General features: G+C 43.6%; 1 protein-coding gene across 1 annotated transcript; it reads left to right on the top strand.

The window, feature by feature from the left end:
• Positions 1-3,874: 3,874 nt before the first annotated feature.
• Positions 3,875-14,543, top strand: Hey2 (hes related family bHLH transcription factor with YRPW motif 2). The gene is made up of 5 exons (XM_031380716.1): positions 3,875-4,434; positions 6,587-6,665; positions 6,785-6,868; positions 9,596-9,677; positions 12,470-14,543. Exons 1-5 carry the CDS (start codon positions 4,352-4,354, stop codon positions 13,159-13,161), a joined length of 1,020 nt encoding a protein of 339 aa, XP_031236576.1. The 5' UTR covers positions 3,875-4,351; the 3' UTR covers positions 13,162-14,543.
• Positions 14,544-15,128: the final 585 nt, after the last annotated feature.

Here is a 15,128-nt window from a genome sequence, read left to right as displayed (position 1 = left end):
TCACTAAGCTCTCAGGAAGGAAAAGCTTTTATGTAGATTGCCCCTCTGTGGCACAAATCAGCCTAAATGACACAATTTCCAGGAAAGGGAGTTTGGTGTCTTGGGTTTCCTCCCTTGCAATCTTTAACACTGTAACAAGCACCTAGAAGGGCTAGCCATAAATACCACCCGCACTGTGCAGCTAACCTGGCAAGAAGACTTCCTAAAAGGAAACATTGTTGAAGAGATGATTGCAAAATTGGTGGGCTTGGACTTTTCCCTTGCTTTCAGCTTTGTGTTGTTTTACTGGCTTGGCTATTCCTGTCACAAAGTGACCCCTAGACTGGCCTGCTTGCTGCCTGCCTGACGTTGAAAAAGGGTATTGAAATTTACAAGGATCTTGCCCTTGGCCCCCACTCCTAGGGCACAGCATTCTCACACTTTTTAAGATGGTGCCTGCTCACAATAGCCCTGAAGTCAGGCAAGATCACTCAACAAGGCTGCCCACAGATTAGCATGTGCTTATCACCTGCCTGGCAATTGCAAATGCCCTTCCTCTGAGAGAGAGAGAGAGAGAGAGAGAGAGAGAGACAGAGACAGAGACAGAGACAGAGACAGAGACAGAGACACAGAGAGAGACAGAGAGAGAGACAGAGACACAGAGAGACAGAAAGAGACAGACAGACAGACAAAGAGACAGAGACACAGAGAGACAGAGACAGAGACAGAGACAGAGACAGAGACTGACTTCTGGGTGCTTGCATTTCAAAAGGGGCAAAGCCCTGGGCTTCCCAGTTTGAACTGTGTGCATGTAAACTTCTCAGACTTACATAAAGACCTTTAAATGTCAGAATTGCCCTAACTTCACAAATTATATATACCTTACTGACACAAGCAAATGTTCCAGTAGTTGGTATTTTTTTAGGGGGTGGTGTTGGTTGGTTGTTGTTGTTTTTGGTTTGTTTGTTTGTTTGTTTGTTAAAGAAACTGTGAGAGGTATCTCAATGCAAATAAAGAAAACACCACAGGACTTGCTGTGAGAAAAGAAAGCAGCCCAAGAAGTATGTATATATCCAACTCATTTCCAAAATTTTCAGGAGAATTTTTAGAAGAGAAACAAAGAAATCACTTAATTTGTTTGCGTGCTAAAATTTCCACATTATGGGACAAGATAAGACTTGCTCAAGATCACCAAACTTAATGTAAGTAGGAAAACTCACAACGTAGTAAACGGGTAAATCTTCGAGAGGAATATCAAAACCACTGCACTTGGTCCCGGAAAGTCTCTGCTTTCCCCAAGTTCCTCTTGTACTCAGTGAGCTAACTCACTTAAGCACCAGGGACCAGATGACCAATTTAGGGAGGGCGGCAAGTCTACATCTCCCTTTTCCCTTCAGATTTGTTGGCCAACAGCCTGATCTTTCCTAATGGCATGTCGTTTCTAGGACAGTCCCTCCCCCAACCCCGTATCTATCGGTCTAATTATCCCATTGTTCAAATCTTTCAAAAGGAAAGAAAAGCAAATTGCTCTGCGCAAGGAACGTCTTTTCTTTTACCCTGCTTCTTAGTAAGCTTTCCAGCAACTCTCTCTCTGTCTCTCTGAAACCAGTGTCGCAGAGCGGAGATGGGGCTTAAAGTCCCAAGGTTCTCTTTCTTTCCCCCTGCCTATGCCATCCAGTTCCTCCCCACTCCACACACGCTGGATTTTTTTTTTTAAGTAAGCTGAAGCGCTTGCAAGAGTTTATTCTGTTTCTACCTCTGACCCAGACATAGGACATAGAAAAGGTGCCTAGACAGGCGACAGGAAAAAGGGATGCTTGAGAATAACCAATATAAAAGAAAACTACTCTAATTGGGATTAAGTATTCTAAAGATTAACAAGCGAGCTCTTTAAAATGCTGTCTTTTGCCTTTTTCATTCTTCTTTACACACATGCGTGTTGTAGCAGGCTCTATTCTAAACGCTTTTAATATATGACCCTTGTTGATTAAAAAGCATTCAAACCAACTTTAAATCTGTGCGTGCTTTCTGAACGTCTCCGACATATTCTTTTATGACACTGCATGGCGGTTAAATTTTCAAAGATAAAATGGAAAAACTTTAACCAGTTGCTACTTTATTGCAAAATAACCATCTCCCGCTGCAATTTTTTGCAAGTAGTATAATTAAATGCACTAGCGTAGTGAGAAAAAAAAAAAAAAAAAAACCTCTTAGGGTTGTGCCACCCAGCCCCACACTCCTATAATGATTTCAGGTTTTGCTTCGGGGCGTTTGGAATATCCCACTAATTCTCTCGTGTGCTCGCATGGCAAACCTTAATTTCAAGAGGTAGGGGAGTGAAGCCGTCACTAAGCGCTGGGAACTCTCGCTCTGGCCCCCTACTCTAGCTGGGAAAGCAAGGGCTGGAGAGCTCACACTCAGCTGAAACACTGGATAACCACAGGGTGCAGGCCTGGATCAGAGAGGGCCAGCAGCTTCAGGCTGCCTGCTCTGTACCTGAGGGAAAGCCCTGCTGCCCCTGAGCACCCAGGCGCCCGCCCAGAGACTGAGGAGTCCGCCACCCACGGTTCTGCGGTCCAGCAGCGCTGACTCCATCCTGCCTCTCCCGGCCCCGCCCGGTCCCCGATGACCCTGTGATTTGCCTGGAGTTGAGTTTCAGAAGTCAGGACAGAAAGTTTCAGATTTCTGTTCACACGGTTATTGAAGACACCGCACAAAAGAGACAAGGGCCTGCAGGGAAGGGGTTTTGTGTTTTAACGACATGCTGGCTGCAGGTCCTTGGCGTTACTCCGGCTGCTTCCCACTCTCCATCAACCCAGTCTGCGCCCGAGTCCAGTCTTTTGCTGTCTCTTTTTCTCTTGTCCTTTTCCGCCGCACTATTCTACTGTAACCAGCGAATGGAGTTTGGAAGGGTGCCTTAGTCAGATTTCCAGAAAGATAATTATCTGAGTAAGGTGGAGGGTCTTGGTGATTGATGGATGTCTCTTTTCTCAAAGGCTTTTTTCCACCAAGCACAAAGCAGGCCCAGAGCGCCATGTGGAGTCTCACCGGACCCCCACTAACCCACCCAGCGCTGCAGCGCCAGACGATCCAGCTCACACTAGACTGTCTTGCTCACTTCTGAGCGAGGGGAAAAGTCGGCAGAGCTTGCTCAAAAGCCACACCGTAAGCAAAGAGAGGCAGCGACTTGAAAACAGTCTGAACACACCTAGAGTTTACACAACCCATGCTGTCCTTGCACTGAGTAAGCACTAGCGACCCGGGCAAACTTTACAAAACAAATCAGTGTACAATTAAGTACGAATCTTCTCGTCCGGATGCTAAAGAACTTCATGGCTGCACACACCTGAGAAATTGTAGGGATGACTGGGACATTTAGTTTGGATAATCCAAGTCCGAGAGAACTTTGAACTCGAAAACCTACTCAGACTTGTGTCCTAAAATCCCTCTTCCCAGCAGTAGAGTGGACACCACTCAAGTCTACCTTTTACTCGGATAGTTACACCCCCTCCCTCCAGTTTCTGTGTCCAGAGACACAAAGGAAGTAGCCAAGAGGTGGCTAATCCAACAATGCACTGGGACAACCTCCTGCGGTTAGGCACCTGGACCGGTAAGCGGGCGTCCTTTATCTGCCCACAGCCCAGTGGTTGCGGAGCTGGCAGGGTGAAAAAGTAACTTAAAGTGACTTAAACCTTTCAAAATCCCCTGAGGGTCAACATGACCTCTCCGTTCAGCCACTCAGCAGCTTGGATCCAGAAGAGGGACAGCCCAGAGGGGTGGGTCGCCTAGCCTTAGCACTCCCACTCCCACCTCCAACGTCACACAAGCTCACTCGCACTCAGCCACGCGCTAGCGGTTATTCTTTAAACCACGGGTAGAAACTCGGCGGGAGAGATCTCGGCTTGTAAGTGAGGGCCCAAACCCCGGGAGCCCGCGCCCGACACGCCCTCCCCGTGCGCTCTCCCCCCAGTGCCCGCTCCCGCCGAAGCAAGTCAACGCCAGCGTTCCACTCGGGGCTCCCAGGTGCGCGGCCGCGTTCCCACGCCTCTGCCGACGCCTCTCGGCGTCCATTGGCCAGCGTGGGTCCGCCCCTCCATATGAGCCAATAGAAAGCCAGACCGTCCCAGGGAGGCGGGGCCTGGAGAGTGCCCAGGGCGGGCACCCGTGGCGGAGGGGCCCCGCCCGCCTGGGGGGCGTGGCCAGTGCCGGGTCTTGCGCCCCAGCCGGGCTGCAGCGTGGGAAAGAGCTTCTAGCTGCCGAGCGCCGGCGAGGGAGCGGCGCCTGCAGAAGCCGGGCGGGGAGGGAGGGAGGAGGCCAGCGGGGAGCGCGCAGGGATCGGCTGGGCGTCAGTAGCTGCTCCTTCTTCGTCGCGATGAAGCGCCCTTGTGAGGAGACGACCTCCGAAAGCGACCTGGACGAGACCATCGACGTGGGGAGCGAGAACAATTATTCGGGGTGAGCGCGGATAAAACGGGAGAGTGTCGGGCAGCTTCGGATGGAGAGGAGACCGTTTTCCCCAGGAAGTGGGTGCTCGTCCAGCTAGAGTCGGGTGGGGCGAGAGATGGGGTTCGCACTAGGCGTGGGAGCGACTGGAAGGGAACTGGACCGGAGCGTGCAGGGGTCTTGGGCTGTCAGCCCAGGGCATGCGTACTGGCACGCCCGGGCGACGCCCCCGATACTGGAACTGTATTTAGGGACAGTTACAAATAGGTCAGGAGAAAAGAAAAACAACTGGATTTCTGTTTTGAGAGAAACTGGGATCGCGACTTGAGTTTCTGAGGAGTTAAAGCGTCTGAGCTGTTAAACCTAAACAGACTGAGCTGCGCGGGTTGACAGAGTGTGATCTGGCTGACCCACCCGTGAGTGACAGATGTAAGGAGCGGATGAGGCAGCGTTGCTTTGACTGCTTGTCCTTTAGTCTCCAGAAGATCAAGGTTCTGATCACTGGAGACAGACTGCCCGTTTCCTGTGACAGCGAGATTACCCAGGCATTTTAGAGCCACAGGGTGGGGGTGGAGGTGTTAAATGATAATTGCTTCTAATTGGCATGCCCAGAAGCACCTTAATTATTTATTTGCAGCTGTCACTCAAAGAGTGAAATCCTTCCCGCATATAGAAAACTGGATTTATTTCACAGGCTTATTTTAAGACGTAGAAATCAAAGCCTGAAAACAGCAAGAGCAAAAAAGATGCTTGAGAGACTGTTTACCAGCTCTCTCATTGTTAACGGAGGCTGTCACATGAAAGGGTGAAATCTGTAGAGAAGGGGTGAGGAAGAAGTTGGTTTCGAATTAAGACCCAGAAGTGAGACGAAGAGATGGTAACAGAACTTCTGAAACAAAAGAGAACACATGATAGTACCTGAAGAATTTAAGACATTAAAGAAGTATAACACCTGTGAATTTCAAAGTGACAAAAAGTCCTAGGAGAGTATACATTAACCGACCAACTTCATAACCAAATAATAAGTTGATTGAACCTTGCATTATAAAAATACCTTTTGGTAAACTCAAGGTGGATTGCAACTTCTCGAGGTGTAAGCTTAGTTTCAAGGCTGGTGACACAATTTCATTTTCAAAGTTAAAGCATGAAAAGTGCAAACCTAAATTTCGACTTTCCATTCAATGACATGGTTAGGATATTCTTTTAAAGGATCAATATGTAAAACTTAAAATCTATTCTTTTTAGGTTATCAAATATGAGTTGATGTTTTGGAAAAGTAGAAGAATTAGGTTTTGGGGTTTTGTTTTTGGTTTTTTGTTTTTTGGGTTATTTTTTTTTTTTTTTTGGTTTTGTTTGTTTGTTTGGTTGGTTGGTTTTGGTTTTTCAAGACAGGGTTTCTCTGTATAGCCCTGGCTGTCTTGTAACTCACTCTGTAGACCAGGCTGGCCTTGAACTCAGAAATCCATCTGCCTCTGCCTCCCAAGTGCTGGTATTAAAGACATGTGCTACCACTGCCTGGCTTAGGTTTTGTTTTAAAAGTTGCATGTAGAGACACATTTGACATGTGGGGCTCCTGAATGTTCAGTGTGTCTGGCAGAAGGGAAGAGGAGGTACACATCCAGATGGATTGTTGACTTTTAAGAACTACATGAGGACAAGTAGGGCACACTAATCCCTGACCTGTCACCTAGCTGGCTATCATTATTTCATTGGAGAACTCAAAAGTTCAGGTTCATTTTTGCCACTTGAATTGACAGCAAAATTACACATAGCATTTTGTGACTCATGTTTACTTATTTAGTGTATGTGTTCGGCAAGCAGCATGTCACCTCATCACCAGTTCTGTTTGTAGAGGTGCAAGTGGTTTTTCCTCACGTATCCTGTGGGCCCAAGGGATGGAGCTTGGGCCAGATGATCAAACTTTACGGCCAATTGCTTTAACTTGCTAAGCTGTCTCAAGGCCTCAATAACATTTTAAAGGCATAATTACTATCTGGAAACTAAAATAAAGCCCCCAAAGTAGCATAGATATAAAAAAAATCCACAGACAGAAAAAACAATATAATGCACAATCAATCAGAATATTAATGGGTGCCATGAAGTGGGGCCGGGAAGGGGGACTATTACATTGATACAGCACCTGACTAGTCTTCCTCCTTCACAGGCACAGTACAAGCTCAGTGATGAGGTCAAATTCACCGACAACCACCTCTCAGATTATGGCAAGAAAGAAAAGGAGAGGGGTAGGTGACCCCCCCCATGTCATGTAATTAAGCATATGTATCACTGTTGTTACTTTCTTTCTTGGATAATTTTTCTGTATACGCTCCCTTAGATTTGTGTTTTGCTTTCTTTGGGCTAGATCATAGAAAAAAGGCGTCGGGATCGAATAAATAACAGTTTATCTGAATTGAGAAGACTAGTGCCAACAGCTTTTGAAAAACAAGTAAGTTATCCCACTCCCCCCCCCAAAAAAACAGCTCAAAGCATCTGACTTTCTCATCTGGGAATGCAGATTCTTCTTGACGATCATTAAAACACTGGTGTGTGCTCTGCATACCCTGATCCGGCACAGAACAGCTACTTCAATAAAATGCTTTGTTGTGGCAGAACTATTAAAAATATAATCCATCATGAAGTCAAAAACATTTCCATTCTTTAGCTTATTCTCCCCTTAAGGGTAATAGTGTTCCTGCTTTCTCCGTTCTTTTCATGAAGCCCGCAGGGGTTTTGTTTAAAACTGTGCTCTATATGGTATACTTGAAAACAAAAGTTTTGTATGTGAAATTTGTATCATTTTTCTTCAAACTTTGAAAATACTATTTAAAAAAAAATCAAAGTTAAGGAAGTAAGGCTTCTATTTTAGTTTCCTAAATTATACTAATACAGCTTATTTAACAAGCTACTTTCGTTTTTAATTCTTGGGTTAATAGAACATTGTTTGATTTAGGATATAATTTGGAAGTTTGGTAAAAAATCAAATTAGTCATAAATGTTGCTTTTCAAAGTTCAAGGTATTCTTTTACATAAAAAAAAAAAGTAAAAATCAATTGCCATTTGGAAAAGTAGAAAACAAACACACTTTTCCTTTGTGCCTTTGGATGTGTGTCTCTTGTTCTGCCTCTGTGGCTGATACACAGGCTTCCAAGAGCGTATTTCCAAGTATGTGGCCATTTCTGTGCTGAAAATGTTTTCAGTTGAGTTCCAAATTGGGTTGTTTATGCCATTTTTTGTTGGTATGCTTACTTCATGATTCTGCAAACATTTGTAAAGCAAGCCCCAGAGAGAGCTTTTGAAGGCCATCCAGGGCCACTGTTGTCCACTTTCACAGCAGCTACTCAGACATCTTCATGGAAATGGTGAACAAGGAGGAGGACAGGAAATGTTATGCTACTGTTGACTCTATGTATTGAAGACAGAGAAAAAAATAGACACAAAGTCTGCAATTACTATGCTAAGCCTGTCTTTGCTAACTTACCTATACTATAAATTATGCTTCCGATTAATGCGCTGCAGATGAAATGAAGATAACCTATGTTGTTTGTTTTGCTTTTTTGAGTACTGAAATATCTACATTGTGACCCTGAGAAGCAGTCACTCTGTGATCTTTTTCCCTTAGTCTTGGTTTGTTAGGCTCTTTTCTTAGATATTGACTTAAACCGTTTAAGAGCCAGCCTCAGTCTTTTGGCAAGGTCACTGTAAACACAAGCTTTCCCATTTACAGAGTCTAGCTGCCAAGCCCAGTGAGCTGGCCCTGCCACAGTTAGAGGAGAATACTCTTTAGAGATGTTGAAGAACTGATACTCTTGCTATTTACTGTTTGCTGATAATTTTTTTTAAAAGTATAGGAAAAAACCATATTGGTTTAATTATTTAGCTCCTTCAGGAAGTTAGTTGGGAGCCACCAAGCCCCAAGTCACTGTAAATGGGGCATTTCTTTCAGTTGGTTTCCAAAGGTTGCTTTTTTTAAGACGAGGAACAATGAAAATATATTTGCAAGACTATGGTTTTTGTAGGTTTTTCTAAGTTTTTTCTTTTCTTCCAATAATTTACTCTTTTTTTATTCACTTTACATTCCTATCACAGCCCTATCCTTCCTCCCTTCCCAGTCCACCTTAAAGTCTCCCCATTGTCCCCTCCCCTCCTCTCAGTAAAAGAGAGCCCCATCCTGGGGGGGGACATCTAGTCCTAGCAGGACTAAGCATGCCCTCTCCCACTGAGGCCCAACCAGGCAGTCCAGGTAGGGGAAGGGGGTCCAATGGCAGGGGACAGAGACCAAGACAGCCCCCTCCACGTGTTAGGGGACCCATGTGAAGCTCCACAGTTACCACAGGAATGTTTTAAGAATAGTTTTTGAATAACTGGTAATTCCTTAGACACAAAAGATGCTCCTTAAGTAAACTGCAAATTGATCCTTTTCTGTTTGTGATCCTAGAATTCACAGTGACACCTGCTGGTGACCTTGAATGTCCTTTCCTAGTTCGTTTCCTTTCCTGGTTATCTTAAAGACATACTGGGATCTTTCTGTTTCTTAATGTTCTACTTGTGATGCTTTGTTAAAGTACTATATCCATATCCTCAAGAATTAATATTCAACTGATTAACTGCTTTAGACTTCAATAGTCATGACAATAAAATGTCCCTTAAGAAAATATATCATTAATGAAGGCAGAGTTCAAAGTTCAAGAGCTTTGCACTTGGCAGAGTATTTGGAGGATGACTTTAGGAACATAATTACTCTTACTATTTAATTTCTTTGATGCCTTGTTCAGAGGTTAAGAAAATGGACTGTTCTTCTAGGGGACACAAGTTTGGGCTCAGCACCCACACTGGGTGGCTCATAAGCACTTTCAAGTCCAGCTCCAGTAGGTTCTGGTGCTGACCTGCATAGGTATCTTCCTGTATGTGCGTGCACACACACATACACACACACACACACACACACACACACACACACAAACATGCACACACACACTCACACACATATACATAGACACACATACACATGCATATATACAATTAAAATTTTTTCAATTCAAGATTTTCCTGTGATGAAATTAAACATATAATTTTTTAATAAGAGGAAAGATTGGAACTACAGTACTAAGTTCAATATATAATGTTCTAAGATAGTTCTGTAGGACTCATGAGAGTTTATTATTTGATTCTGAAGGGATCTGCCAAGTTAGAAAAGGCTGAAATATTGCAAATGACAGTGGATCATTTGAAGATGCTCCAGGCTACAGGGGGTAAAGGTAAGGTTTGGCATCATTCTTCACCCCTTTCTACCTTTCTCTTTTCTTCTTTTCCCTCTGATGTCATAATGAAGTCACAGTTGACAGCCCTCTGACAAGCTGAGATAGGCAGTCTCAGATTAAAGCTGTAGAAATCAATGCTAATGGCAGGATTGAACTCCTGGGAAAGTACCTCTGAAACAAAAGAAGCACTTGACCCCGAGCTTGTGTTTGCTTTCATAATAATGTGGGAGTAAACTTCCCTCACAGCAGCCTGGTCAGATATTTGTTTGGGATTTGAGAAGTTCATGCTGTAGTCTATACAGAAAAACAAAACAAACACACAAACATCCAGATATGAACAAGGCCGGGATGTATGCTCCCCTCTCTCACTTTCATTCAACCAAGGTTAATTTAGCCATTTAAAGGAAATAACTCTAGAATTATTTTTTTATTTTTTGTCATTGTTGCCCAGACCATTTTGGGCTGTCTTGATTTTACACCAACCACAACATTTGAAGTACAGGTACTAAATCTCTACTAGAAACATCAAGAGAACAGGCTCTTCCTGGGGAGAACTCACAAGAACAGGTATCTACATGCCATGGTAGAGTCCTCTGTACTGACAGTATACACCAAGGAAGAATTGTCAGGGCAGAGTAGGACCCCATGCTAAAAGGCTTCCTCTACACAGTCTATGGCCCTAGATTTGAGCAAGGCAGGGCAAGGCATGGAATTAAAGGCAAATCACTTTTACTAATCTGAAAACTGATAGAACATCAGCCTCAACCCAAACCATCCCATACTTATGGCAGGAGGAGAGACTGCTGTACTTGGTGTCTATAATCCTCCTCAGGTCACAATGTCCCAAGAAACTGTCTTGAACCAAGGACGGTCAATATAGGATGCAAATATTCTTGTAACATAGAAACCAATGGTTAGAGCTTAGAAGTCAGTTATCCCACCCAACTTGGCTGCAACCTTTGAACTGAGTTGGAAATAACCTGCTTGCTTGTCTTCGAGGGTTAAGCTAGCAGCATGTGCTCCACAGGTCCTATGTAGTGTGACTGTCTTTGACCTGCTACCTTGAGATTCCAGGATAGCAGTGAAGTTAGATGCAGTCAAGGAAGGCTATGGATGACTCGACCTTCTCTTGAATTGGTAGCCATGAAGTAAAAAGCGTGCTGTCAAAGGCTCAAAATATTTTAAAGAGTAAGGTTGTCCTCTTACCTTATAGCAAGTTTTATATTACATCTTACTAATGACTACTTGAGCAGTCCTAAATTCACCCCAAATGAGTTAGTAAGCAGACATTTCCAACCATATGCCATGCCATATAAGTTGTCTGATTCCTGGGTCCCTAGAGAGGCCATCCCAGGAAGAATGTATGGGCCTTGAACAAGAGGGGCCACCAGTGTTTGCTCACATGCCCAGACTTCCAGTTGCCTCTAGTATAGAGGAAGGACATGGGCTCTAAGGTACTTGCATGATAGTGACTTCTGGTTCTCTGGTTCATTAGCTCTGTCACTGGGGCTAAGTCAACTCATCCTCTCTGAGCTCCTCACAAATGTTTTTAAATTAATTTGCCTGAAGCCTAGAAATCTGCAGTGGTACAGAGGAAGTGGTTATGGGCTCATGTTATTGTTGGCTCAAGACCCACTTACATGAGACAACTGCTCATCATCATTTCCCTCTGCTTCCAACAGTAGAATAGGAATTACATAATTCATATTCCTTAAGATGCAATAAGACCCAGCCATATACAGCCATATAGCAAGCAAACCTCAAATGTCACTTACTTTACAAGCACCAGCAAAATTCAAAGAAGTTAATATGTTCCTTTCAGTCTGTCATAAGATTATAATAGTTTCTAGGGAAAAACCCAAATTCTTATTTTTTTTCAGTGTCTCTGAGCTGTGACCAAGTGTCTCCCTCCTTTTGAGAAAGTCAGAAGCTCAAGCCTGAAGGGGACCCTCAAGGCTGTCACGTGGGATCCTTCCATGGGGGCATCCTCATGAAGAATAGCTTTGCCCCTAACCCTGGGGACTCTCATAATGACTGCTCTGGGGTTTGGGGATGAAAACCAGTTTTACTGCTGATACTCAGCCCTTCATGAGTCTCTTGTTCAGCTTAGTGCTATTTCTGCAATCCTGGTGGCTATATTTGCCAAACACCCTTTTCTCATTTCCAGATGACTCAGTAAAAAGAACAACCATTTCTCCTAATGCTTCAAATATAAAGTAGTTTAGAGAAAATAGGCAAATTTTGCTCTGTCAAAGCATAAAGTGATGTATTGTAAATGCTTTCAATGAAAAAAACCCGATTTTAGATTAGAGAGGTACTCAGAGGCAGAGTATACACTTAACTGTGCAGGTCCTTGTCCTATCCTGGAAGAGCCAACTCCCTGAGACTTTTTCTATTCCAAAAACAAAACAAAACAAAACAAAAACAAAAACAAAAAACATATCTTTGAGGAAAGTCATTATCCCACAATACTAAAGTTAAGATATCCCCTCCCACTCTGGAAGGTATTAGAAACATGAATGCCCCTATTTTATTTTTTCTTATTGTTGCATTTTAACCCTAGTTTAACTACAGCACTGCTAAAGTTTTGTGCATGCCACTTGTAGAATACCCTTTCTTTACTCCTGAAAAAAAAAAAAAAATCATAGTAGCCATTGTGTTTTCAAAAAGAGTCATCCCTTCTCTAGAGAACACAAGAGTGGAACCTAAGTGGATGACTGTTCTCCCAAGACATATAATTTTCCTGTCTTTTGCCCACTCACCTCTGACTCTCCTCAATCCCTCTTTAGGCTACTTTGATGCCCATGCTCTTGCCACGGACTTCATGAGCATTGGATTCCGAGAGTGCTTGACAGAAGTGGCTAGGTACCTAAGCTCAGTGGAAGGCCTTGACCCATCGGACCCACTACGAGTGCGTCTTGTCTCTCATCTCAACACCTGTGCCTCTCAGCGGGAGGCAGCAGTGATGACATCCTCCATGGCCCACCACCATCACTCCCTGCACCCTCACCACTGGGCAGCTGCTTTCCACCATCTCCCCACAGCCCTGCTCCAACCCAACGGACTCCACACATCGGAGTCAACCCCATGTCGCCTATCCACATCTTCAGAAGTGCCTCCTGCTCACGGCTCTGCCCTCCTCACAGCTACGTTTGCCCATGCAGATTCTGCTCTTCGGATGCCATCAACGGGCACCGTTGCACCCTGCGTGCCACCTCTCTCCACCTCTCTTCTATCTCTTTCGGCCACTGTGCATGCCGCAGCTGCAGCAGCCACCGCAGCTGCACACAGCTTCCCTCTGTCCTTCGCAGGGGCTTTTCCCATGCTCCCGTCCAATGCAGCTGCAGCAGCCGCTGTTGCTGCTGCAACAGCGATCAGCCCACCCTTGTCGGTATCGGCAGCCTCCAGTCCTCAGCAGACAAGCAGTGGGACAAACAGTAAACCTTACCGACCCTGGGGGACAGAAGTTGGAGCCTTCTAAGTTATTCTTGAATCTCTTTGCAATAGTAACTGATGTCCTCCATTTCGGAATCAGCTTCAAGCCTCTGCACCCTGAAGGTAGTCATACAGATATGTACAGACCCACACAGCAGCGGTAATGCGATTTGAGAAGCAAACTTCGCACAAATGGAAATGGAGTATTTTTCCCCTTTGTTTAAGGCAGCTTGGCTACTGCCATCAGCCACTTGAAAGCAGCACACCTATTTCCATTTAAACTTTCTTGGAAAATACACCAATGTCACCATCCAGTGGTGCATTAATACTCCTGACTTGGAAAAGAAAAACGTCATAACGGAGTTCTCCTGATGCTAGAAGGGAGAAGAAAAAAAAATACCATGTTTCCTAAGTGCCTGAACTAAGGAATGTAATGTAGCACGAGATCAGAAGAGTATAGCTGTTAGGATGGGAAAGGGAGGGAGCAGACAATGTGTTGGGCTGCAGATACAGTGTTCTTTGGGAACCAGCAGGTTTTATTGAACAGAAAGATGAATGAAAATAAAGTCGAAAGACCTAGTTTTATTTTTGTTTTCTTTATACAGACTTGCAAAGCAGTGTGACATTTAACAATGCAGTAAAATAAGCAGTTCCACCAGAGCCCCCATTAACACGCATTTCTGCTCTGCCTTCAAGCTTCCATACCTCTGGTGAGCCCTAGTTTAAAACACAGTGCTTCTTTATGTAAACTTACAGGTATACAGTACACTAGAAGCAGTTACCTACTGTGTTGCCCACCAGAGGCTCATTCACACCAACTAGAAAATGCTTCAGTTTGCAAGAGTTTGGGTTAATTTATTGTTTCACCTGGACTATTTTTATATATTTAACTTCTCCAGTTTTCTCCTGGCAACATGTAATGTCTGTTTTTGTCTGTTTGGGGGCAGAGGGGTGTTGCATTTCTGGAAGTATTGAGATGAGGAGAGATGATATGGAAGGGAAAAGCTACATGATGTAAATGCCCTGGTCAAGTTAGGGATTGCATTTGATCCCAAATCACAACGAATGTATAGAATGAGGTGTACATAAATTATTTTTGTCCATGCCTAGACTAGTGCTGCATAATGATGTTTTGGTTTTGATTTTTTATCTTGTTTAATGACAAAGTAATCTCTTAATACATTGAAATTGAGCACATGAGATTTTTTTATATTTGAAAGATAAAGACACAGCATATATTCTTATGCACTTCATTTCTCTGCTGTGTGGAGAAAGCAATAAACAAGAGAATAGTAAACATTATGCAAAATTATACTCGTAAATATGTTTTTAAAATTACTATACCTAATCTTTTCTGTTATTATTTTGTAACTTTTTTCTATTGCAAAAGTCTCTGTGTCACTAATTAAATGATGTCCTTTTTGACTATTTCATGTGGATGCGTTGCTTTTCTGAATGGCAGGCTGGCATTGCCTCTGTTGTGAGGGCTTCTACTAACTCTTTTAGCCACAGATTTGTGTCATGTGCTTCAAAATCATTTAGCTTATGGAATTCACACCTTACTTTAAAATAAACTTTATGGAGCTTATGGGTTAAAAACAGGTAAGAATTGCAAAGGCAAAAAGTGTTCATTTTCCTCTACCTTATGTTGCTTCTTTCTTATTTATTGATCTATCTATTTATTTATAGACAGAGTCTCACTGTGTAGCACACACTGGCCTGGAATTTGCTGCAGAGCTTAGCTTGGCCTGAAAATCAAGATCTTGCTGCCTCACACTTTCAACAAGTAGCATCATTTAATCATAACTTTCGCTCTTGAAAAAGTATAAAAAGACTTCCATAGAGAATGAGTTAGAATGTGTCATATTGTGTAGTTCAAAAACTAGGATAGTTGTGGGACATCAGTAGATACATGATAGTCATGAACATGCATCCTGATGTTGAGTCCCCTGTGTCCTTGAAAGTTTCATAGATAAGGTGGAGATGTTGTAGTTGTGGCCTCCTCTTCAGAAA

This window comes from Mastomys coucha, unplaced genomic scaffold (genome assembly GCF_008632895.1).
Source record: "Mastomys coucha isolate ucsf_1 unplaced genomic scaffold, UCSF_Mcou_1 pScaffold2, whole genome shotgun sequence".
NCBI classification, from domain to species: domain Eukaryota; kingdom Metazoa; phylum Chordata; class Mammalia; order Rodentia; family Muridae; genus Mastomys; species Mastomys coucha.
Note: the sequence above shows the minus strand (reverse complement) of the source record. Positions and strands in the feature narration are given on the sequence as shown.